We start from the raw sequence: 25,599 nt of genomic DNA on the forward strand, positions 1-25,599 counted from the left end.
TGTGCATGGGGGTGGGGGGAGGGGTCCCTTAGCCCCGCCTGCACCCTCTTGCAATCCAGGACTGCTGGCTCCTAACCGCTCACCTGCCTGCCTGCCTGCCTGATTGCTCCTAACCACTCTGCCTGCCTGCCTGATCGCCCCTAACTGCTCGCCTTCCTGCCTGATTGCCCCTAATCGCCTCTGCCTTGGCCCCCCACACCTGGGACCCAGGATTCCCTCCTCTGGCTGGCCACAGGCAACCGGGACCTGGGCTTCCCTCCCTTTGGCCAGCCGCAGGCACCTGAGACCTGGGCCTGCTTTGCCCAGGCAGGCACCCAGGACCCTGGGTGGCTTCGCCCGGGCCCTGGCTTTGTCAGGAAGGACGTCCGGAATGACGTCCGAAGACGTCGGTCTATCTGGTCTAATTAGCGTATTACCCTTTTAATATAGATTTCTAAGATTCCTTCTAATTCTGAAATTATTTTCTCAAATCTCACAGCAATAAGCTATGCTCCCATGACTATATGCATTTGAGTGTGAGGAGCTGTGCCCAGAAACAGTGTGCTTCGGCAGTAAGCTGGCTGTCATTAAGAGCAGGCACTGTGTACTGAAGAATGAGCACTCCTGGGAGAGCAGCAAGCTGTCTTCCCCTGTGTGAGTAATCTGTACAATCAGATATTTTGAAACTACTCACAGTGTGCCCAATACCATGTAATAAGCACATACACAAAAATGTCTCCTTTTCTCCTGCATTGCTTAAAACAAAACAGATGTGGGATAAAGAGGTACAAGTACTGATATATCCTATGAAATAAAAATGAGAGCTGTCTGGAGGAAGATGTTTGTTAAGTAATAACTTTCTACTAGAAACTGTGCCAGCTGGAATCCCTGTTCTGTAAATAACTAGACATTGAAATGACAAGTGCCCTTAGATGTCAATTCTGTGTATATTCATTGGGCACCTACTATGTTCAGTGTACTCTACTTAACATGGCCATGAACACAAAGGGGAGTGAGGAGTCCCAAGTTGTTTCTAGACCAGTGGAAGCGGGAAGTAACTGTAAAACGAGGCAGGATGAGTTAGGGCCCTGACAGTGATTCACATCGCTTTATTAGCTTGAAAGGAGAAGGAAATGATTTTCTTCGCAGGGACCCAGAATGGCTCTTCAGAGGCCATTTCACATGTTTGTGAGTGTGTGCATTTCTGTTTGGGTGATTGAAGGTGGTAGGGAAGTTTTTTTGCTGTGCCATTGCTCTGTCTAGTATTTGTTCCTCTTCCTACTCCCTTCCTTTCTTAAGAAAAATATTGCTGCACATTAAATATTGCTTTTCGAAGCCTTTAATGGTGTTTCTGAGGCATCATTTAAACAGACGCCACATTTCAGAGGCAGCAGTGGTTAGCCACTGGAAACTAACCATCGGGCTTGATAAAGGGGGAATTTTATATGCTATGGTTTATGACAGAGAATGGAAAAATGCTCCAGTGAGATGGGCTGGCATTCTAAATTGGAGCACAATAATAGCAAAAAGTGCTGAAGTCAACAGACTGCTTAGAAATATGGTTGCTATTTGATGAGAGAAGCCTTTCAACGTGGCCACATACACACGTTTGCAACCACAGTCAGTTCAGTTCATCCCTAAATTTGGGACTGTGACCCTGATTGATGTCAGTGAGAGTTATGGTTGCAGAAAAGGGAGATATGGGTCATTCATGAATCTAAGGCAAGTACAAAATAGGTGTAATAAGCAACAATTATACTAGACTTACACATTATACATAACTTAGGTAGAAAACATGCCAAGGCGATGGCGCTGGTTTAAAAATTATCTTTTCCCCAAAGCCATTTCAGTACAGATTGATTGTAGTCCATACAACTTAAAGAAGATTTACAAAGGTAGAATGGGGATATGGACAATTCTTAGGAGGTGACATTTGATTTATGACTTGGCCAATGTGAAGGAAATGGCCATGAGAGCTGGAGATGAGAATTCCAAGGAAAAGCATCAGTCAGTGGAAAAGCAAAGGAAATGGATGACCTTGCACAAATTTCCTTACCTCCCTGGGCCTCATTGTCTTCATTTGTTAAACTAGAGAGTTGGACTAAGAGAGTCCTAAGGAATTTTTCAGTTCCTAAGTTCAATGAAATTAACACTAGTCAAATGGGCAACAGGGCCAAATATAGTTTTTTATGTTTTTCTTTTTTCTAGTTGTATTGAAATATAATTGACATATAACATTCTATTAGTGTAAGGTGTACAACATAATACTTTTATATATAGATATTGCAGTGTATGTTTTTAAAGATGGCAGCGCGGGGGTGGTTGAAACATTGGGAATAGGATGGAGACATGGAAAAGTACAAAATGTTGGCAAGAGAAAAAAATGTCAAATGAAACAAGATTCCAAATTCATGGGAGAGGGTGATGTTGGTGGGAACACTTCTTTCCCACATCTGATGTTCCCTTTCCTGTTTCCTTCTTAATTACTGTAACATTCCTCGGGCACTTCTACCTGCCAGGACGTAGAGCGACATTCTGGTAAATTTGGGAAGAAGGAACTGGGTGTGCTCTGCTCAGCTCAGCTCCTTAAATTTGCTTTTGGACATCAATCCTAACCACAGAGGGCTGTTGTCCTTACTTCTCCCTCTGCCTTACCTAGAGGGTACCTCCTGTCTGGGAGCTTTGACCTGAGCCAGCATTGCCCATGACCCTACAGATAAATCTATCGAATTTGGGGCTTCGGTTTTCAGGTGTCTTTGGCTCCCACGCTAAACCATATCACTTAGTTTAGCCTTCATCAGTAAACCTGGTGATATTTTGGTCTCTCTCCTTATCTCATTTCTCAGTATGATTAGAATTCGGAAGGTGAAGAAGAGTGCTATTTATTTGGCCCTCTCACACCCCAAAAGCTGGGATTCCAGGGGAGGGGAACTAGCTTTGGTGAGAAGAGCTATTGTTTCCTCTGAATCAGCAGAAAGCAATAGATGTGCAGAACTAGAGATCTTTGAGGCATGATGGAGAGTCAGAGATTCAAAATCATCTCAGTAAAGTAGGAGGCCAGATAATTATCTGAGAATGATTCAGCAGGCATGGAATTGGAAAATTAAAAGAAGAAAAGATTTAGAATTGCATCTATGGGGAATATAATCAAGAATCCACTGAAGAGGACCAAAGGATTGCCAGTTAGGATAGCAAACAAGACAATGTTGACAGGCATGGATAGATAGAACTCAAAGGTAAGCTTGTTCTTTGCCACTAGGGACAGAGTGGTGAAAACTGCTCTATGGAATATATTTTATTCTTAAGTTATATTAATTTTCAGAAATAAATGAAGGAATCTGTTAGGGTTGAACAATGAATGGTTATGTTAGTACTATTACAAATGCTAAACCATACTTCTGTAAATATGATAGTTTAGATAGCTACTAAGTTAATCCTATCTCAGCTGATTCAGATTTTCCTTTTGTGTTTGTGTGTGTATGTGTGTGTGTATGTGTGTGTGTGTGTGTGTGTGTGTGTGTGTATTCAGGATTTCTATTTTATTGAGCATTTTTTAAAGAGTTCAATCAACAAAATACTACATGGTAGCAGCCCCAAATACCAGCAGGATGAATTTTTAACATCCATGTTTTTCATTACATAGGCATAGCCAATGGCTTTATTGAAGGCTAGAGGCCCGGTGCACTCAGGGGGTGAGGGGGTCCCTCAGCCTGGCCTGTGCCCTCATGCAGTCTGGGAGCCCCGTGATCGATGGCCCAGCAGGGGGAGGCTCAGCTCATCCGCCACAGCAGCACCGGCTAGGGGGGTCTGGGCCTCCTTCTGCGGGGCGATCATGGGGCAATGGCGGGGCTCCTGACCAATCGCATTGCACCTGCCTTGGCTGGCCTGGCACCAGTGCTTGTCATTGTGTGGTCGTCCAGAGAGTTGTTCTGCTGTTTGGCCGTTCGCCTGACTTGCATATTACGCTTTTATTATTATAGATTATTATTCTTTGGGTCACAAGTTCAGTCGCTTTCATGAAGCAAAGAAAAAACACTCTGGCCTACTTCCTTTGCCTATTGACTTTTCAGGACCAAGGGAAGTACCAGCTTTTCCATGAAGTAATCTCAGATTTTTCTTTGCATCTCTGATTTCTCTCAATTTCTATTACTCCTAAAAGTCAAAATGTATGTTAATATGTACAGTTTGGTAGGGAGAGGAATAGCAGGGAGCAGGGTGGGGTTTTGGGAGGGGATTGCACTTGAATTGGTTGTGGAGGGAGAATAGAATTTGGCAGGTGGATATGGGAGGTGGAAGCCAGGAGCACTCCAGTTATGGCACATTGCTTAGCCCAGGAAGCAAGGAGGTGTGGGATCCTCTTCAGGGAGCACTGTGTCGAACAGGCCCTTGGCTACAGGTCAAGGATGCAAAAGAAGTGTGGTCTCCATGACCGGAAAAATCGCATGAAAACAGATTGTGCAAGGCTGCAGGAAGCCAGATCTTTTAAGGCTGGGCGAGATTTTCATGAGGGAATGGCCTGTGGAGAGGTGGACAATGAAAAGTCAAAGGCGTTGATTACTGGAATGAGATTCTGGAGGGAAGGGAAATAAGAGTCTAGTAGACATGAAGAAGGTCAGAAGGGAAGTGAGGAGGAGTTAAACAGAATAAACAAGGCAAGGCTCAATTTTACTTGAAAAGTCAAGCAAGTAATTTTTGTAGTTGATAAAAAAATACCTCCTGATATTTATAAATTATTTTAAATATACCTACTCTGCTAGAGTTTTTACTTATTTTTCCACTTTTGGTAAAAGAATAATAATAAACAGCATATGCTGAAACAAATTAGGTACACAACAGGGACTGAAATAATTTCAAATTTTTTAACTGGATTGCTATAATAAAATAAGAATACATTTTGATACAGAACTTTTATGAAGAACTTGGGCATTTTATTGCAACATCTGTTTCTACATTTTAATTTCTCTCCTTCCTTTTTTATAGGTATTTGCATACTTTTTTTTTCAAATGAGAAGACCTTTTTGTTTGCCACAAGAAGGCTATTCTCCAGAATGTTAATGGGTTTTCAGCTATTAAGATGTAATGATATACCTTGAGTATTTAACTATAAATTTGAAAAATCTCCATGAACAATCTCAGAGGAATACTTAGAATGCACTCCTGGTAAATTGGCTCATTTTCCTGTAATTTACTGGAAGTGCTGATATGAGAGTGGTCCTAATGTGAAAAGTACATTAATCCCTGGAGTTGCATTATATGTATTAAATTATTACTCTCAAAGAGTAAAATGTATGAGGCCATTTAGCCTTCATTCACTTTTGTTACTTAGAATCACAGCAGAGAAACAATCACTTATCTTTTGATGCACAAAATTAGAAATGATACATTTAATATATTTTAAAACAAGAGGTACAGTGATGCTCAGTTATGCTTTTGCATAACAATTGCTCTTTTATTACAAAACAAGGACTATTCAAGTCTGGAGCAGGATTCTTCTGGCTCTGTGGAAGCCCCTTCCATTCCATTGGTAATTGGAATATTTTTAGAAACCCATAGTGCAGCTTTCTTTGATGCCAGTCACAAAGATTCATCAGCCTGCTTGCCATGAGCTTCTGCCACATTGGGGGATCATTGAAGAAGGTGGTCATTTTGAAGGAGCAGTGGCTACAGGAGCATTTAGGGTCTCGGAATTCTGTCTAATTGTGTTTTTCTTCTTTGGCAGGGGACTGAAGGCTGTGGAACCATAAATTATGAATCGGTGTTTTGTGTGGTTTTTTTGGACAGACAGCCGTTTACAATTCCGAATGAGTAAGGCAGATAGGAAGCCCCTTCTGAGAGTTTAACAAAGCTCTCAACAACCCACACCATGGACATAAAGCTGGACCCTTCTCGAGATGACCTGCCTCTCATGGCCAACACCAGCCACATACTTGTGAAGCACTATGTACTGGATTTAGATGTGGATTTTGAAAGTCAAATCATCGATGGCACCTTAGTGCTTTTCTTGGAGTCTGGAAACAGATCCAGGAAGAAGAGTGGTTCCACCGAGGAAGCCTGCCGATCAGAGTCAAACGAAGCCTGCGAATTTAGGAAGCCGGAACCCTGCCACGTTCCTGTGGCAGATACAAGGACCTCCTTGTCTCAAATGGGATACAGTGATTTTGCAATTTGTGGTAAAGGTGAAAGAGATACTTCTGGTAAAGATGGTAACCATGACAACCAGGAACAGACTTATGGGATTTCTAGCTCGAAGCACTGCTGTGACACAGGGAATCATGGGAGTGAGGATTTTTTGCTGGTGTTGGACTGCTGTGATTTATCTGTGTTAAGGGTTGAGGAGGTGGATGTTGCTGCTGTGCCAGGTATTGAAAAATTTACAAGGTCTCCCAAGCTCACGGTTGTTTCTGAGCTCAGGAATCAGATTGTACGTGAACTTGTGGCTCTGCCTGCAGATCATTGGAGGGAGCAGTTAGACTATTATGCTCGGTGCAGCCTGGCTCCTGGCTGTGGGGAACTCCTGTTTGACACTGACACGTGGAGCTTGCAGATCAGGAAGACAGGGGCTCAGACAGCTACGGCTTTTCCTCATGCCATAAGGATACGGTACAGAACCAAACCCCAGGGGCGATCAGTCACATGGACCTCAGACCAGAGTGGCAGGTAGGTATCGGGTACCCCGCAGCCCCTGCCTGTTGATCTCCTGTGCTGGGAGATGAGCCTTTGCAGGAGCGCTCTCAGACAGGGGACCAACTCTGCCAAAGATTGCCTCTCCATCTGGGGCATCGCCCAGTCAGCCTCCAGTCCTTAGACCCACAGCGAAGCAGGTAAATTCCCAAGCATGCTCAGCTCTTAATAGGATTACTTCCCTTCAGTCAGGGCGAAGAGCTTACTGTATTAAGTGCCCGTATTTCTGAGTTAGGAGAATTAAAAGGCAAGCCTCATGATTACATCCCCAGCCTCACGCTCTGTTAAGATCTCTGCTGGCGACTCCCGGGGCTGTGGATGGGAGTGGTGCGTGTCTCTGAGTACAGACTTTCTCACAGCTCCCGAGTTCCCCTGAGGGAGTGGACCGCTGCCAAGCTGGGTCAGCGTGAAGTGCCTCCCAACAGCCAGCTCTGCTTTGTGACTTGCTTACGGCACCTGTCTCTGGGCAGCTCTGCCTCCCGGACTTTATATGCGAACCTCCCACGTCTTCAAACGGTCTGTTTGTGAGGGTGTGACAGTCCTGCTGACAGTGCACACTCACCTGGGCCGTGAATCGTAGTTGTGAAACCCGGGAGACCCTGGATTTAGTGTGGGGAGAAGACACTGACAGGCAGCGATTTCCAGGGGCTGTATTTGGGTTAGGGAGCCGTTTGCTCTGTTCTTTTTGCCCTTCCTCCAACAGTTGTTCAGGATTTTGAGAATGAGAATTTTAAAATCAGACTTTATAGAGCCCTCATTATTTTAACTGTTTCTTTGTGCTAACGCACTACACATCGATATGGTAGTTCCTGCAGAGCGAGGCTGGGGGACATTGGTCTCCGTGAGCTTGTTTAAGCGCCTCTTTTGTAGCATTGGACTCCCCTCATGGAGACAGTGGTCTCGGTAAACTGCTTACATCTCTCTCCAGCCACCCCCCAAAAAGCCTTTTAGATTTTTTTAAAGCATCAGTTTGACTTTGAGCTCTAATTATCCCATTCCTTGCCTCTAATCTTGCCTCCCGCTCTGGTCTCCTGCCCCTGCTTGGAATGAGTTCACTTCCTGTCTTATTTCTGCGGGAGTCTGAGGCAGCCTTTGGGAAATTGCAGGGTTGGTACAAACTTACATCAGTACAAAGCATAGTGATTTATTTGTAGAATAACTTATTGGATATCCTTGGGAGACTAGGAGGGGAAAGAAACAGGTGTTCTTATTGTAACTTCAAAGTTGTTTTGAACTTACTAAGGATGGGTTTTCAGTAAGATTTAACTATATTGTCTCTGAATACTTAACTAGGAAATTGTAGTTTTTATATTCACAGATACTATTTTTGGAATTGAATAATGGGGAATAAGAAACTATTGACATTATTGGGAAGAAATACTCATTAATGGCCTCAAACATGTCTGTCTGCTCAGTGCTCACTGCAAAGAGAGTAGACTTGTGAATTGCATTACATTTAAAGTGTTGACTAGGAATGAATAAATGATGGTTTCCATAAGAAACTAAAGAGGTCCTTGGGCACAGTTTGCTCCTGCAAAGGCTGACTTGGTGATTGATTCTTGATAAATTCTGATAATTTAATAAAATGCATGATCACAGCAGGAGTTTAAACTGTATCCTTGGAAGTTTGTGGTTATATTTTAGTACAGACATGGCATTTATGCAGTTGTACAAGGATAATAAGTTGTTTTGTGTGTTTTTAAATCCTCAAAATATGTTTTTTCTCCCCCTTTTTTTTGGGGGGGGGGAGGATTTTATTTAAGATTATCTTCCATGAACAGCCACCAAACCTTTGTAAATTCTCCCACATGCTTAAGAATAAATCTAGGTATATACTGATAATTTTGTATACTTTAAGGACTTCAAAATGCCCAAAGGATCTCAAATTGCTAGACAGAAATAATTCCTTAGTGATATGAGTGAATAGTAATTATCAGGGTTGAAATGCTTTATGAATATAATTGTGTGAAAATATAAAATTTCACAATTATGTGAAAAATATAACTGGGTAGAGCTTATTTCCTTTAATTAAAACTTAAATAGTTGTTACATTTTTACCGCTGAATGCAGAATACTATCAGTGTACCTATTATAAATTCTTAGTCCTAGATGAGAAACTTTTTATTCTCATTTTACAAGTAGGAAAATTGAATAAACTTACTGAAAGCTCCTAGAAAAATCCATGTCTAATTGTAAAAAAGAGCTATATTTCTTACATTTGATCTTTACTGTGTCCCTTACTGTATGCAAAGATTTCAGTACATTTAAAAAATAAATGAATTGTGGTAATTTTCATAAATTTCTCTTTTAAGCCTATTTTAGACAGAAACTTAAGTAACCTCTAAATTGGTTCGCTTCCCTTCAAGTTCCATCAGGGGCTTCTCCCCTTCTTACCCCCACCACACCCCTTGTCCAGAATAAACTCATGTTGTTTTATTCTATCTAAATAAATAATCACTTAGGAGGTCAGAGGAACCCAGGGTGGAATACAAAATGTGACCAAACAGTCTAATTATATGAAAGTGTGTGAAACAACCTCCCTGAAGGGGTAGGGGTAAAGGACACTGACCTAAATAACTTTGGAAACGTGTGGAGTCTATAATACTAAAGGCAAAGGAAACTGCACACAATACCGCAGTTGGTAAAGTTGTTTCCCATGGGTCTACAGTTTAACAATTTTGGTATCACTATACCTGTATGCTAGAATTGAACAATTAAGTAAATGAATGGCAGGTGGTGGGAGCTAGCCGTCTCACTGTTGAAGTGCAAGGTTACAGATGAGGAAGGGGAAGTGGCTAGAAAAATGCACGTGGAAATGGATTAGAACTAGAGACATCATTATGAACTCATATTTAATACACTAGTAGCTATGGATGGTTGCACATGGAAATAAGTATAGAGATGGTGTTTCCAAGGGTTTGCATACACACATATTTCCTTGCTTGTCAGTTAGAAAGGTTAGGAACATGAACACACACTAGATTCCCGATCTTGGTTTCTACGGCCATTCTCCAATAAAGAAGCCAGGGCTTCTTGGAGAAATGGGTAGGACCTGGGACAAGAAATATACAAGATGAGCCTGGAGCATCTTGTAGGGCCAGAACATAAGGAAATGCTCAAACAGCAGCTACAGCCTGCAACTTGGGTGCACGTCAGAGGTCCAGGGAGCCATGTGAAAGAACGCCTAATGGCCAGCGCTGGACAACAAAGTAAAGAAAATAGATTTGGATAATAATGTAAAGTATAAAATAAATATCTGAGCCCATACTGATAATATATATATGTATATCCTATCTAATAAAAGAGAAACATGGTAATTAGCATACGACCGCTACCCTTTGCATTGGCTAATCAGGGCAATATGCAAATTAACTGCCAGCCAAGATGGCGGCCAGCAGCCAGGCAGCTTGAAACTAACATGAGGCTTGTTGCTTCAGTGACGGAGGACTCCAACGTTCCCCGCTGCTGCAGGCCTCTGAGCTGCAACTCTAAGCAACTATGTTACAAATATAGAAGCTAAACAAAACCCCAGAAACCTGCTTTAGTCTCCCGGGCTTCAGCCAGCAGGATCGCAACATTGTGTCAAATACATAAGGTAAACAAAGGCCAGAAACCTGCTTTCAGCAGCGGAGGCCTAAGAGCTGGAACCAAGCCTCATAGCTAAAGCTGGCCCAGAATAAAAAAAGAAAAAAAGGAGCAGTTGGGAGCTTCAGTCACCCGCCAGCCTGAAAACAGCCCTCAGCCCCTCACCCAGACTGGCCAGGCACCCCAGTGGGGACCCCCACCCTGATCCAGGACACCCTTCAGGGCAAACCAGCCGGCCCCCAGCCGTGCACCAGGCCTCTATCCTATATAGTAAAAGGGTAATATGCCTCCCGGCACCGGGATCAGTGTGACAGGGGGCAGTGCCCAAACCCCCTGATCACCCTGCGGCTCTGTGTGTGACAGGGGGTGGGGCCACAACCTCCCTATCCGCCCTGCTCTGTTCGTGAGAGGGGAAGGTGCCCCAACCCCCTGATCAGCCCTGCTCTGTGCGTGACAGGGGGGAGCTCCCCAACCCCCTGATTGGCCCTGCTCTGTGCGTGACAGGGGTGGCGCCGCAACCTCCCCATCGACCCTGCCTTGAGTGTGACAGGGGGTGGTGCCCCAACCCCCTAATCGGCCCTACCCTGAGCGTGACTGAGGGTGGCATCGCAACCTCCCAATCCGCCCTGCTCTGTGCATGACAGGGGGCGGCGCCCCAACTCCCCAGTCGGCCCTGCTCTGAGCCCGACCAGGGGCTGCACCTAGGGATTGGGCCTGCCCACTGCCACCCGGGAGCAGGCCTAAGCCAGCAGGTTGTTATCTCCCTAGGGGTCCCAGACTGCGAGAGGGCACAGGCTGGGCTGAGGGACCCCTCCTCCCCCCGAGTGCACAAATTTTTGTGCACCGGGCCTCTAACATATATATATATACACACACACACATATATATATATACACACACACATATATATATATAAACAAATGGAGGAGAATGGACAAATCCATGGTGCAGAAGTCCAAGTTCTGTAGATACTCTGTCCTCAAGGAAGTGAGGCATCACTCCTCTCTCCTTACGTGTGGCCTACACATAGTGACTTCTTTCCCAAGAGGACAGTATGGAGAGGGGTGTGTGTGTGTGTGCAATTTTACATTGGAGAAACTTGACAAGCAGCACCTCAGTGAGGAGATGAAGGGTAACATCAACAGTGATAAGTAATGTTGATAGTATGTACCCTTGGTGTGATGTGATGAGAAGGGCAGCATTGTGATCTTCTTCCTCTAAAGCCATAACTCCAGTCTAACCAAGAGGAAAACATCAGATAAATCCCAATGGTGGGACATTCAACAAAATACCTTGCCAGTACTCCTCAAAACTCAGGTCAACATAAAGAAAGTCTTAAGAAGCCCACCACCTAAGGAGCTATGATGATTAAAGGTAATGTAGTATCCTGGAACAGAAAAAGGACATTAGAGAAAACTAAATTTGAATAAAATTTAGCTAATAATAATGTGTCAGTATTAGCCCATCAACTTTGACAAATGTAACATACTAGTAGTATAAGATGTTAATAATAGGGAAAACTGGGTATGGGTATATGGGAACTCTGTGTATTTTTGCACTTAAAAAATATGAAACTGTTTCAAAATAAAAAAGTTTGTTAAAAAAATAAACTTCAAATTTGGAAAGAAGTTACCATCTTTCCACCGTGAAATCCCCCTTTTGTAAGGGCTGTCCTCTCGTTTGTACCAAGTGGTAGTGTTCTCTGGAGAACTGAAAATACATTTGAAGCTATAAAAGTTGTGTGCCTTCCAGTCATTGTCAATAAAATATCTGGAAGTATAAAAGCTACCTTTTCCTACTTTGGTTTAGCCATTGTGGGGCTGTGGCAGCACTTGAACTGAAATGCTCTTTTTTGTGTCGGTCACTCAGCTATGCCTTTTAGCTGACATTAAAAAGTGACTGATGAAGCAAACACATAATAATCTGATAGAATTTGGATCTTGGAAGCAATGTTTACTTTGTGTTCGTACTCTTTAAAACTATTCAGAACTATTTGAGAACAGAGACAGGATCAAGAATGTGTAAAGGTGTTCTTGCTAAGTTAGAAAGAAGGGGACAGTATCTTTTTTATTCTAGGTTCTTAATAGACATAAAAAAAAGCTTTCAAAGATGGTAATCTTTATTCAATGTTTATGTACTTTCTGCATTTTCCCACATTTTTTTTTCCATTCCACTGAATGAAATGTTAGTTAAAACCAAAGCATTCTCTCTGGTAACCCCTTCCCTTTTCCCTTAGTGTCATTAAAATAGTTTGTGGAACCAGCCAAGTGGTCTAGGAGATCTGGGCTTAAGCTGATGACATTGCTGGCCATGAGTTGAGTGGAGGGGAAATTCAGTTAAATATAGTAAATTTATTTTTAAAACTATAATTATTTGAATCATTGTTAAAGATAAACTGATCAGGAAAATACATTGTAATTTAAAGTAATATTAAAATTTTAAATTTTCTAAATCACTATGATGTTTCTTTGTTTTAGACAAGACCGGTATGAATTTGGCAAAATACAAAGGGGAGCGGTTTTTTTTTTCCTATTATATTTATTTCTCAGCTATTGGACCAAGAAAGATGTAGACTTTTGGAGTATTTTTAGTTTGACATCAAAACCAGATGTTAAAACATGTTTTCTCCTCCACTAAAATAGTTTTACAGTTTTATATCTCACTATAAAGGAAAGTTTTAAAATTAGAAGAATGAGCAGGAGATCTTTCAGAAGAGATTCTAAAATCTAAAAGGAATCTTTCTACAATTAATTTTTTTCTTATTTGCTTCCAGAAACCTATACAAAATTTATGAGAACTGAACTGGAAACACAGATTAATTATATAATATCATTGTATAACTGCAAAAGAGGAATCAAAAATTCCAAACCTGGCAAGGTTTGGAAGGGTTCTACTTTAGCCTGTTTCTCCCCTGGCTGCACATAGAACCACCTCTGTTTCTCAGAATCCCATCGAGTCATGGGAGAAAAGACAATAGACTGTCTTAAACAAGTCACCAAAATGACCAACCAAACAGCAGCAACAACAAAAAGAATAACCAACATCAACAGAAAATAACAAGACACAACAAACTATAACCAAAAGTATAATATGTTAAAAGGAACTAGAAGGTGAGAGCCACAAGACCTGAGTACTCCTCAGAGCCATGCCGCCAACTAGCTGTGTGACTTCAGTGAGTCATTTTACTTCTCTGAAAAACTTAATTCTCATGTATATGACGAGAAGGTTCCATCTGAGGATCTCCAAATAATTTCCAGATGTATAATTCTATATTTACAAGGGACTTCCAGATGAGAAATGCTGTCTTTGCTTTTATTTGCAGCTTGCCTATTTTGCATCCAAAACAACTCTGGTGAAAAGTGGTCAATTTCTGACTCAAAGCTACTTTTATTCAGTCCAGTCCAGTTTGACTATACAGAAAATTTGAGTCAAAGCAGCATTCTTCTTTGACCTGCCATACGTTCAGTATGATTGATGAATCCTGGTTTTGGTAATTGTGCCATGAAGTAGAATGATATAAAGATCTGTGCGCGCATGTGTGTGTGCGTGCATGTGTGTGTGCACACGCAGGAGAGAGAGTCATACTTTACTCTTCCTGTTTGGGTAGTCTGGCTCTTGGCTTTTGTGGCACGAGAAGGTGATAGGGTTGCTCACCTGCAATGGAGACTTTAACGGGTTTAATGAGATCAGGGAGTCGTATAAAAGGTCAGATGCAGGAAGGAGAACAGATGGAGCGGAATTGATGGAGACCTGAGGATATTGTAACCCTGGGAAGCCTATGTAAAAATGTGACCCTCGCCCTAGCCGGTTTGGCTCACTGGATAGAGCGTAGGCCTGGGGACTTAAGGGTCCCAGGTTTGATTCTGGTCAAGGGCATGTACCTTGGTTGCAGGCACATCCCCATAGGGAGTGTGCAGGAGGCAGCTGGTCAATGCTTCTCTCTCATCAATGTTTTTAACTCTGTCCCTCTCCCTTCCTCTCTGTAAAAAATCAATAAAATATATTATAAAAAAAAATGAATGTGACCCTCTGAGCTGTCACATCTGTGGCCCCCTGGCCTCCAGTGACCAGATCAGTGCCTCACTGTGGGAAAACACCCCATCATTTCACAGCCAGGCAACTGGGAACTGCTCACCTCCTACCCGCTTCACCTGAGCAGCCTGTTCCCCAGTCACTGAATAGTGATAACTAAGTCTCTGAAAATGGGTGATTTTATGGACAGTAATGGAACTTGAAACATTTTTAAAACTAAAAATAGTCCCCTTTTTACCACAACTGCAAAAGGACAAATGCATACAGTAGTCAACTGAAGAGAAAGAAAATGCATGGTTTGAATCAATCCCCTACAAGTTGTTTTTTTTGTTTGTTTGTTTGTTTGTTTGTTTTCATCAATGGCATAGGTCTCAGTCTGCTTAGGCTACTATGACAAAATACCACAGACTGGGTGGCTTATAAACAGATTTATTTTCACAGTCCTGCAGGCTGGAAGTCTGAGAGCTGGGTGCCAGCATGGCTGGGTTCTGTGAAGGCCCACTTCTGGTTTGTGGACTGCTGACTTCTGGCTGTGTCCTCACAGGGTGGGAGAGGCTGGGAGTTCTGTCAGCCACCTTTATACAAGCACTAATCTCACTAATGAGCACTCTGCCGCAGGACCTACGCATCTTCCAAAGGCCCCACCTCCTAACACCATCACATTGGGCATTAGGATTCCAACATAAGAACTGGGGGGAACACATTCAGATCAAAGCAACATAGTATGTCGCATTCTTATTTGACCTCTGCAAACACACAAACATGTAACAGGCTGAGGCAATTGTTATTCCAACAGGTTCTTCCTCACGTTCCTTCTTTAAAGGCAGCAAGTCATGGGCCTGCCTCTCAGCCCCTGTATTATCCTGTTTTCTTTTTTATTTTCGGTGTCCTCTTCCCACTCCCACAGCTCCTGTGCAGTTAACTGGGCTCCCCCAGGAGTCTCCCATGAGCCATGATGTGGGAGTTTTCCTTTGCGTGCTGGAAGGAATTATCCAGTCTGGAAATAATGAAGTTATGAGCATCAGAGAATTTCCAACTGGCAGGTTTTAGCAACATGGCCGAGGTGCAAGGCTGTGCACATTGAATAAACACAGCTGCATTTATTTCAGTGATCACACATCCAGATAACTGTGGAGCATGTTTATAAATGCACATAGATGTTCTTCCCCTCTTGAGGCATGGCGGGTAGGACCCAGCTCTCCATGAAGTTTTCATTTAATGCGTGCATGAGGGGAGCCATCTTTACCCTTAAGTCACCATGCAGAGAGGAATTTTAACCCTCAGTTTTAATGTTTCTAGCATAAAAATGAGTGAATTTGATGTCATGTTTAAAAGGTAAGTCCTGAGTCAGACACATTTAAATCACTTAGTATTCATTGGCTCAGAAACACACTTTGAATTTTTATTTAAAAATGAATCTGATTTTTTTTGTTTTTTTTTAATTCTCACCCGAGGATATCTTTCCATTGATTTTTAGAGAGAGTGGGAGAGAAGGAAAGTAGAAACATTGCTGTAAGAGAGAGACACATCAATTGGTTGCCTCCTGCGCACACCCAGGCCGGGGAGGAGCCTGCAACAATGGTACGTGCTCTTGACCAGAATTGAACTCGGGACCTTTCAGTCCAAAGGCCGATGTTCTATCCACTGAGCCAAACTGGCTAGGGCTGAGTCTGATTCTCGATAGTTTTGTAAGCTGTTTATGAGACATTAACTTTTGGATGTTGTTCATTTGAGTGCAGATACAAACAACTGTCCAGTCATCTGTAATATGTGAAATCTGGATGTGCGTATTGTCCCTGTTCACCAGATGGCACATGGTGTCCTCTGATTGGTTTTGAATTTCTGGTCTCCTTCCAGCTTCTGTACCTCTGAACCTCTGTGACTGTACTTGGCTCCTCTTTCAGACTGTCAGACTTAGGGGGCTTCTGATCTATACCTCTCAGGCTTTTTCTTTTTTCTCTTAGTGTGTTGACTAGGGGATCACTAAGAAAGATGATTAAAGTGATAGAAAAATCATTAATGTTAATGTTGTTCCCCAAAGTCCCGACTTTCCTCCCCTCATTGGAGTGACTGGTTGCTTCCTCTATACTTTTTGGGTGCTCTTTGTGCTGTCACCCTGATGAACAATTCCCAGTGGTCCAGTTCACTTGTCCATCCAACGTTGACCAATGGGCTTCATGGTTTCTAGCTCCATTGATTCCATTTCACAACTTGTTTCTCTTAGTGACTTAACTAAATTGTTAGATATTTGCACTATGTGCATAAAGATGTCAAGTTAGAAAAGCTCAAAAGGCCATCTACAGTAATAAAAGAGAAACATGCAAATTGGTGTCACTCTGCTACGCCCACCAGCCAATCAGGATGAGTATGCAAATTAACCCAACAAAGATGGCAGTTAGTTTGCATATGCAGGCACGGAGCAAAGACTGAAGGCTCTGGCCCGAGGGAAGACTGAAGACTGAAGATGACTGAAGACTGAAGACGATTGAAGACTGAAGAGGCTTGCCTTCTCTGCTGCAGCCAGAGCAGAGAAGCGTCCAGGCTTGGCTTCTCCATGGCGGCCGGAGTGAAGGCCTGGGTCCCGGGTGCCAGAGGAAAACCGATGCTGGCACCCAGGGGAAGGAAGGCCTATTGCATGAATCTCTTTGTGCAACGGGCCTCTAGTTGCTTATAAAGTCACTGGCACTTGGTTTGGGCATGTTGGGAAGTGAGGAGTGAAGGTGCAACTCAGAAAGAGGAAAGGCCAGGAAAGGAGTAGGCTGCGAGCACAAGGAGAATCTACATTTTCAAGAAATTATGCCTAGGGCCTCTCGTGATTATTTCCTGATTTATGATCATATTCCAATAAGAAAGTGTTTGAGTCTTATATTTATGGATGTGGCTTTTATATACCTGACTTGATCCACAATTTAAGAGTTATAGGTCTGGAGACCAAATGGGAAGCTAGAAAGAAAACATAGAGTCTTTAGCAGAAAGGATGCCCTGCCATGAAAAGAGGAGGGTAAGAAGAGAGAATGGTAAGGACAGTGGGGAGGTTGGAGTTGAGAGCTTCCTGGGGGTCTGGCCAAGTCCCTTGGAGGGAGAGTCAGGTGCCCAGGCACAATGTGGCAGAAAGAGCCTTCAGGAGATGACAGGGGAATCAGGACAAAACTCTAGAGCAAAATACCTAGTAGTAGACAGTTTTAAAGGGGAAATTATAGAGAATTAGGGAATTAGGAAATAGAGAATTAGAGAATAGGAATTTCTCTAATAATAGAGAAAAGGATGGTGATAACGTGCTTTTTAAAAAATCAGCCATCCCCACCCGCCTATTGAAGTGTGACATCCAGACTCAAATCTGCCTGTAATAAAAACACTAAGATATAAAATTATCATTTTTAAACTTTCTGAGATCAGCCTGATTTCAGACACTCAGTCCCACTGTTGGACACTATGCTATTTGAGGTTAGGAAGTCGCTCTCTCTGCCTTCATACAAATGTCCTCGGCCATATGGTGTGTAAAGTCTTTTACATGCAAACTAGTGCCCTGGTGCATGGATTCGTGCACATTGAAAGGAAATTAATTAGAAGGTGGCTGGCGGGATGGGACTGGGCGAGATGGGCCGGACACATCTTGGAGCCAACCTCCCACAGTCCCTCCCGGGTCGGCCGCCCCAGGTGCGGTGCCGCAGCTCGAAGGGCGTCTGTGGAGTGAGCAGGGTCCCTCCGACAGGTGGGGTCCGTTGGCCTGGCCTGCGGAGTTTGGGCCGAAACTGGCTCTCCATCATTACCCGAGGGGTCCTGGATTGCGAGAGGGCAGTTCTCGGATGACGCACCCCAGAATTTGGCTCCCTCCTCTCTGATTTGGGATCCTGAGAACTGCCACTGCCAAGTCACTGCAGCTTGGCAGCTCCTGCATTGAGCACTTGCCCCCTAGTAGTCAGTGCATGTCATAGCTACCGGTCCGATGGTCGGATGGTCGCTTAGCCTTTTATTTATATAGAATACACAGGTAGGAACTCTTCTCCCTGGCCCTTCTTGTGACCTTGCTTGTGGTCCTGAATTTCCTTTCTTGCTGAATAACTGCATCACTCATTTTATCACTTGAGCCAGAAACCTGAGAAAATTCTGTTATCTATTTCTAGACTTAACAGTTTAAAAGAATAAATATTTACTATTTCGCAGTTATGAGGAACCCAGGGGCAGCCTAGCTGGGTGGTTGTGGCCCAGTATCTCTTACAAGGTTGCATCCTGCTGGGGAGCAAGCATCTCAAGGCTTGACTAGAGCTGGATGGTCCTCTTCCAAACGCACAGGCCTGGCTGTTGTCAGCCTGCACATCCTTGCTGACTGTGGGCCGAAGGTCTCCGTTTCTACCACATGGGCCCTCCATAGGCGCCCAGTGTGTCCTCCTGCCAGGGCACCTGGATTTCCCCCAGAGTCAGTGATGAAGAGAAAGAAAGACAGGGAAAAGAACCCCTAAAATGGAAGGCACAGATTTTCAAATAATCTAATCTCAGAAGTGATACAGACTAACCCTCACACAGCGTGCGAAGGGACTACACAGGGGTGTGAATATAAGGAGGTAGGGGCCATTGGGGACCAACTTGGAAGCTGGCTCCCTCAGAGAGGCCTTTCTCTCCTTTTCCCTCTCCTTCAGCAAATCACTAAGTCCTGATTCTTCCTCTGCGGTGTTTCTCAGATATGACCTCATCTAAAGCTGATTGCTTATTCTGGGAAGAGGTGTGGAAGCTGATGGCGAAGTCTTGGGGATCGCATCCCTAAGGTCACAGGTGAAATGCATATTAATATGCTAGCATGGCCTCCAACCCAACCTTATAGAGAAAGGAGAATAAACCTCTTGGCAAGCTAATATTTTGGGGATGATTTGTTCCCTGTACAGAGAAGGGGAGACCTGTAACATCAGAGTCATCCTAGGGAAATAAGGTGCTGAGCACAACAGCAAGAGAGTGTAGATACTTTTAGACTTAGCCTGAGCACCCTAGGACTTAAGACCATAAGAAGGACAACTTCCCCTTTGCATGAGGCAGAGAAAGCCTTAGGAGAGCGGTAAGCAAGGGCCTACCATTTCCCTGTGAGCATGATTAATTAGTTTAACTCCACAAGTCTACTTAGATTGGAAGTGGCTTCTGATAGCTCTTGAACTGAGAAAAACTGTGGGATCCATTCTGCTTCAGTGAGAAAGCAAGCCTTGATCTATGGCTTGATCAATGGCAAATCAAGGTCTGCCATTGCCTGAGGAAGCAAGAGTTATACCTACCATTTGGCTACTGGGAATACACCTTGTTTCCACTGATAACACTCACTTTTCCTTTTTGGGACCTTCTCTAAGATGGGCTTTTGGGGGAAAAACAAAACACTTAATAGGTAGAATTATTAGAAATAGGCATGCTTGACCCAACCTAGCTGAGTTATTTGAGCTGCTATAGCATATCTCTCATCACATACCCACCAGCAGCAGCCCTGCCTGGAATGAGATAGCTCTGGCAGGCTTCCTCCTTAAACAGCCTGAGGTGGGACAGCTTGTTGAAACTGATGGGAGATTCTGGGTCTTCCATGAAATTTTGTTCTTGGATCGATAAACTTGGAATACAGAATCATAGATTTATGGACCAGAACCGACAATAGAAGGCACCAACCTGTGTCCCATCCCCATTTTACATGTGACTCAGAGAGGTAAGAGACTTACCCATAGGCACTTAATTAGGTGGAAACCCCGGAAGGACTAAAGTCTTCTGAATTCTCATCTTTCCCTGCTCCTTGTCAAGCTTGTGAGTTATCACGGACACTTATAGGAAGGGAGACCGTACCTGCCTGTCTGCCCTACCGTCCATTTTCTGCTCTTATTGTGATCTTTTCTGGATGACCAGGCACCTCACTACCTAGGCTCCCTCATCTTCTATTTCCTGGTAGGTCTGACCAATTCGGGAGGGTTGGGGGTGGCCCTGGTAGAAAAATTTGAGAGCAGGAGTTGGTGAGAAACATTTCTTCTCCCCTCCCTGTTTCCTTTGGCATCTCCAACAGTGACCAAGCCTCCTCTGGCCCCAGCACCCATTGGACGGTCCCCACTGTGACTCTGACTTCTGCCAGATGACCCGGCAACATCTAGAAACATCAGCTTCGCCAACCCAAGGAGTCACAGCTACTTACTGCTCTGCTTACTCTCTGGGTTGCCTCACTGTCCCCGTTTGGCTCCTCCGCTCTTCTAGCGTTAGAGTAACCAATTCCCTGTATTAAATGATCTCTGTTTGTCAAGACCTAGGCTGTTTTCTCTTTTCTTGGCTGCACCCTGACTGATAGAGTGGGACCATCATTCTGTGTGCTCTTGGCACATTTTAGGGACACACTGCATGTGCATCATAGTGAAGCAAAAAAGTGGATACATTTTTCTGAGACACTTTCCCGATGGTAAGTTTTGTGCTTTCTAAACAGTGGTGTCAAAATAATCCTTTCCCTTGATCTCATCAGTCTTTTCCATCTCTGTCAGCAGTGACTCAATCATGGAAGAGATTGTTCTTGGTGCCCATGGGTGTGTATATTTTAGTTGCAACAGAATGAGCCCTAATGTCATGCCATTGGTTTCCCAAATTTGCGTTGGTAATGGCCACACTTGGCCTTCCTGGTAGTGGGGACCTATAGTCCTGTTTACCCCTGTTCTTGGCCTCCACACAAGGATTCCCACAAGGGCTCCATTTGGTTTCCAGGATTGGGATATCTGCCCACCAGCACTGGACTTGAGACCACCAGCTTGTTTTTCCAAACATTAGTATCTCAGTGATCTCCAAACATATTTCCTGTTCCAGAATATTTTCCAAGTTTTGTAAGAATGTCTCTAAAGTTTTTTTCTTTTAAAGGCATAAGGTTAGCTAGCCTAAGGGGAAGGGCAAGGGTAATACATATTTTAACTTGGAAGACTAGTGTTTAAAACTTTAACCAAAAAATGTTTCTCCCTTAAAAAACAACTTTATTTTTTACATATTTAAGTACTTCATTTGGGAGAAATTACCACTTAGCCATCCCTTGGCAGTTTCAGTTCAACATGCTTTGAAACTAGTCAACTACAAAGCCTCAAATGTGTTTTCTTTGAAAGCTCAACTTAACCTTCTCTACCATGGAGATGAGAAAAGTGACAACTTATTTTAGAGATTCTCCCCCTTTGTCTCTTTGTCTTTCTTTTGCAGGCCGTGTGTTTACACTATGGGATCTCCCATAAACAACAGGGCCCTTTTCCCATGCCAGGAGCCCCCCGTTGCCATGTCAACATGGCAGGCCACAGTCCGAGCAGCTGCATCTTTTGTTGTTTTAATGAGTGGGGAAAATTCTGCCAAGCCAACACAGCTTCGGGAAGGTACTGTACATGTGTTCTGTGCTTCTTTGTGTATTGCACACACGCTGGACCCAGGAACCCAATACGCGCTGGTTTTCGCAACTTTGAAGAGCTCCTTTATTAGTTGGGTTGGAATGAACATGCTAGAAAACATCCTGCCAGAGAAAACAGCAGGGAGGGGGAGGCCCTGGGGAGCCTGGGCAGGCGTGTGGGGGCTCTTCATGCCAGACTTATCAGTTCCTAGAGTATTTCAGCGGTTGCTCTGCCCTGGTGGTTTGTGGGCCATAAGTGGGTGGTCTTGGTTGAAGACTTTCTGGGCAGGCAAGTGTGTCATGGAAACACGGTTACTTACAGTTGAGTTGTCTGTGGTTGGGTCCTGGACCCTGCAGAGGGGGTTCATTGCACAGGGAGTTCATTACGCCGAATGATAGTGCTGCTGTTGGCAGGCCCACCAGAGCTGTTCGAGTCCAGCTCTGTCCCTCAGAGTTCTGAACCCAAAGTGTAAAAGATGGAAGGCAAGTGCTAATGCAGATCAAGGTTCTGTCTGGGGATTATTTGCTTATTGCAGTAATTAACTCCGCTGAGAGCCTAAGCATTTTGATGCCAGGTGAAATTTTTATAATTGAAACATTTCTTCATTTGAAATAAGGTGTCTCTCACATACCTTTAGAAACTTTAAATTTTACAGGAAATTAAAAGTAATAAAATTAAAGAATTTTAGGGAAAGTGATTGCTAACATTTTGTTGCATTTCCCTCCAGTATTTAAAATCTACACAGATGGTACATATTGTCATTTCAAAATTGCCGTCATAGCTCATAACAGCTTTTTTTCACTTATGGTGTATTTTGAACATTTCCCAGGTCATTAAGTATTTTTTTAAACTATAATTTTAATGTCTGCATAATATTTTATGGTATGAATATATCATATTTTAACATTTTTGTATTTTTAGACATTTTTATTGTTTCCAGGTTTTTTCCTGTTATAAATAAAGTTGCATTAAATTCCTGAGGAGACATTTAGTATAAAATTAGAATTATTGAGTCAAAAGTTTTCAGCATGGATAAGGCTGTTGGTACATATTTCAGGTTGTTTCCCAGAAAGGCTGTGCCCATTTGCAGTTGTACCAATAGTATGTTTTCATACCCATCAGTAGTTATAGGGTCCCCATTTTCCATGAATTTCACCCATTTGCTAGGCAAGAAAAGGTCTGTCTTTAACATAGATTACTTCGATTATCAATGAGGTTTTACATGTCCTTATATTTTTCTTAACTATCTTCATTTCTTGACTTTTGATTTCCTTTACCCATTTTTACAATGAGGCTTCAGTAAGGTTTTCAAAAGTTTGTTTTGCCTTTTAATTTGATTGGCTCTTTAAAATATAAAACTATTTATCTTATCATATTTATGAAAAGTACTTTTCCCAGTTTTACTATGCCTTTTAATTTTATAATATGTTTCTGAGCTATTGACGATTTTAATTTTTATTTAGTGAAATCTGTCTAATTATTCCTTGAAGGTCTTTCTTTATTTGATCTGAGATTCATCTGTTTTGTTTTAATATTTTTATTTAATTTAAAATTTTCATTAAGTCTTTATCTGTTTGTAGTTTATTCTAGTCAGGATTGTGAAATGAGGACTACAATTTTTTTTTCAAATAGGAAATAAGTTGCTGTAAGATAATTTGTTGAATCTTTTCTAACTTGTGATGTCTCCTTTATCATAAACTAGATTTAACACATACTAGAGTCTTCAATGAGAATTTACTTGATTTTCAAAGTAGAAATAAGACAAATAATACATTAAAAAAAGATAGGTAACATTTATATGGTTCATTTACAAATGAACAAATGACAAAAAATTGCAATAAAATTTCCTTTTTACTCCTAATTCCCAGCTACCCAGAAACCCTTCCCCCAAGGTAACCAAAGTCACCAGTTTCCTTTGTTTAAGATGTTTTTTCCTCTTGTTGCACAGATCAGAGCATGCTGCACATATGTTTGAATTGTACCTCAACCCTTTAGAATAAATTGGTTTTACAGATAATTTCATATCTGAGTATTAAGAGCTTTCTCATTATTTTTTATGACTATAGAATATTTCATAAATGGATCTTTTACAGGTAAGTGAACGAATAGCTCTTGACTTCACTCTGTCAAATAAGGAACTAAATGGGCATTTACTTCTATCATCTTCCCTCATCCACATTCCCCAGTTTTAGTGAATACAGTTGAGCTTTAGGACTCATATTATCTATCTATATTTTGTGAAATATGTTTTTCTTGATTTCAGAGAGAGAAAGGGAGAGTGAGAGAGAGATAGAAACATCAATGATGAGAGAATCATTGATCGGCTGCCTCCTACTGGGGATCTAATCCTCAACCCGGGCATGTGCCCTGACCAGGAATTGAACCATGACCTCCTGGTTCATAGGTTGATGCTCAACCACTGAGCCACACTGGACAGGCTTATCTCTATATTTTGTTTTTGTATTATATCTTCTCTTCTAGGAATTACAATTATTGTTTTTTTATATCTTCATCTAGTTTCAAATCATACTTGTAGTAAGTATTTATACTGTCTTTATCCTTAAGCTTTTAAATTTGAATCATTTCTCAGGCACTTGGGAAATTGTTTCAATATTTGTTTTCTAGAAGGGTGGATGTGTGGTATATTTTATGAGCCATCCCATATTTAGATTGGCTTTTAGTTCTATCACTTACGAACAATCCTTGGCTAGGTATAAAATTCTTAGGACTACTTTTCTCTCTTTAACAACTATAAACATTTTTATTATCATGCCTTACTTAGCATTTCTGAGGAGAAATCTGATATCAATTTTTAAAAAAATATATTTTATTGATTTTTTACAGAGAGGAAGGGAGAGGGATAGAGAGTTAGAAACATCGATGAGAGAGAAACACCGATTAGCTGCCTCCTGCACACCTCCCACTGGGGATGTGCCCGCAACCAAGGTACATGTCCCTGACTGGAATCGAACCCGGGACCCTTGAGTCCGCAGGCCAACACTCTACCCACTGAGCCGAACCAGTCAGGGCTGATACCAATTTTTTAAAAATTCCTTGAAAGTCTGATTTTCTTGCCTAGAGGCTCATAGAATTATTTTTTTTTAATATATATTTTATTGATTTTTTACAGAGAGGAAGGGAGAGAGATAGAGAGTCAGCAACATCGATGAGAGAGAAACATCGATCAGCTGCCTCCTGCACATCTCCCACTGGGGATGTGCCCGCAACCCAGGCACATGCCCCTGACCGGAATCGAACCTGGGACCCTTCAGTCCGCAGGCCGACACTCTATTCACTGAGCCGAACCGGTTTTGGCGAATTATTTTTATTTATGTAATTTACAGCTTTCTAGAAAGAAGCTAGCTGTGGGTGATTTGTGGGGTGACCAGTGGGGCAATCAGAGGAGGTGGGGGAACGAGGCCCGTTTGCACCTGCCTTGGCTGGCCTGGCGCCACCTGCTAGCCAGCCCTGCCCCCTAACGCTGCTGCCGGTCGGGGCCTGTGGTCTGGGGGCAGCTCCTGCATTGAGCGTCTGCTCCCTGGTGGTCAGTGCGCGTCATAGCGACCGGTCGTTCTGCTGTTTGGTTGATTTGCATATTAGGGTTTTATATAGATAGATAATTTGCATGTAATAAAATGTACACAATTTGTCTTGTTTAATGAAGTTTGAAAAATACACCAATTTATTTAATCAGCACTCCTATGAAGATGTAGAACATTTCCTTTACCCGAGGACTCCCCTTATGCCCTTGCCATCTCTCCTTAATTCATTCCTCCAAACCCCACTCCTGTCAACCACTGACCCGATTTTCGTGTTTGTAGATTGATTTTGCCTCTGCCAAAGATTCACGTAAATAGAGTCATTCCATGTGTACTCTTTTGTGTCTGGCTCCTTTTGCTCAGCATAATGTTTGGAAAAGTCACCCATATTTTTGTGAGTGCTAATAGTTTATTATTTTAAAATT

The 25,599-nt window shown here is 42.6% G+C and overlaps 1 protein-coding gene across 3 annotated transcripts in view; it reads left to right on the top strand.

Moving 5' to 3' along the window:
* Positions 1 to 25,599, top strand: part of LOC118667637 (aminopeptidase O (putative)) — a 319,523-nt gene that overhangs the window by 31,246 nt on the left and 262,678 nt on the right. For all 3 annotated transcript variants that reach the window (XR_004971349.1, XR_004971350.1, XM_036331403.1), the window contains exons 2-3: positions 5,699 to 6,636; positions 21,457 to 21,623. Coding sequence is in view for 1 of the 3 variants with exons in the window: in XM_036331403.1 (XP_036187296.1) it covers positions 5,843 to 6,636; positions 21,457 to 21,623 (961 nt within the window). In the remaining 2 variants the exon portion in view is untranslated. The remainder of the gene's footprint in view (positions 1 to 5,698; positions 6,637 to 21,456; positions 21,624 to 25,599) is intronic.

Source organism: Myotis myotis, unplaced genomic scaffold (genome assembly GCF_014108235.1).
Source record: "Myotis myotis isolate mMyoMyo1 unplaced genomic scaffold, mMyoMyo1.p scaffold_m19_p_12, whole genome shotgun sequence".
Taxonomy (NCBI): domain Eukaryota; kingdom Metazoa; phylum Chordata; class Mammalia; order Chiroptera; family Vespertilionidae; genus Myotis; species Myotis myotis.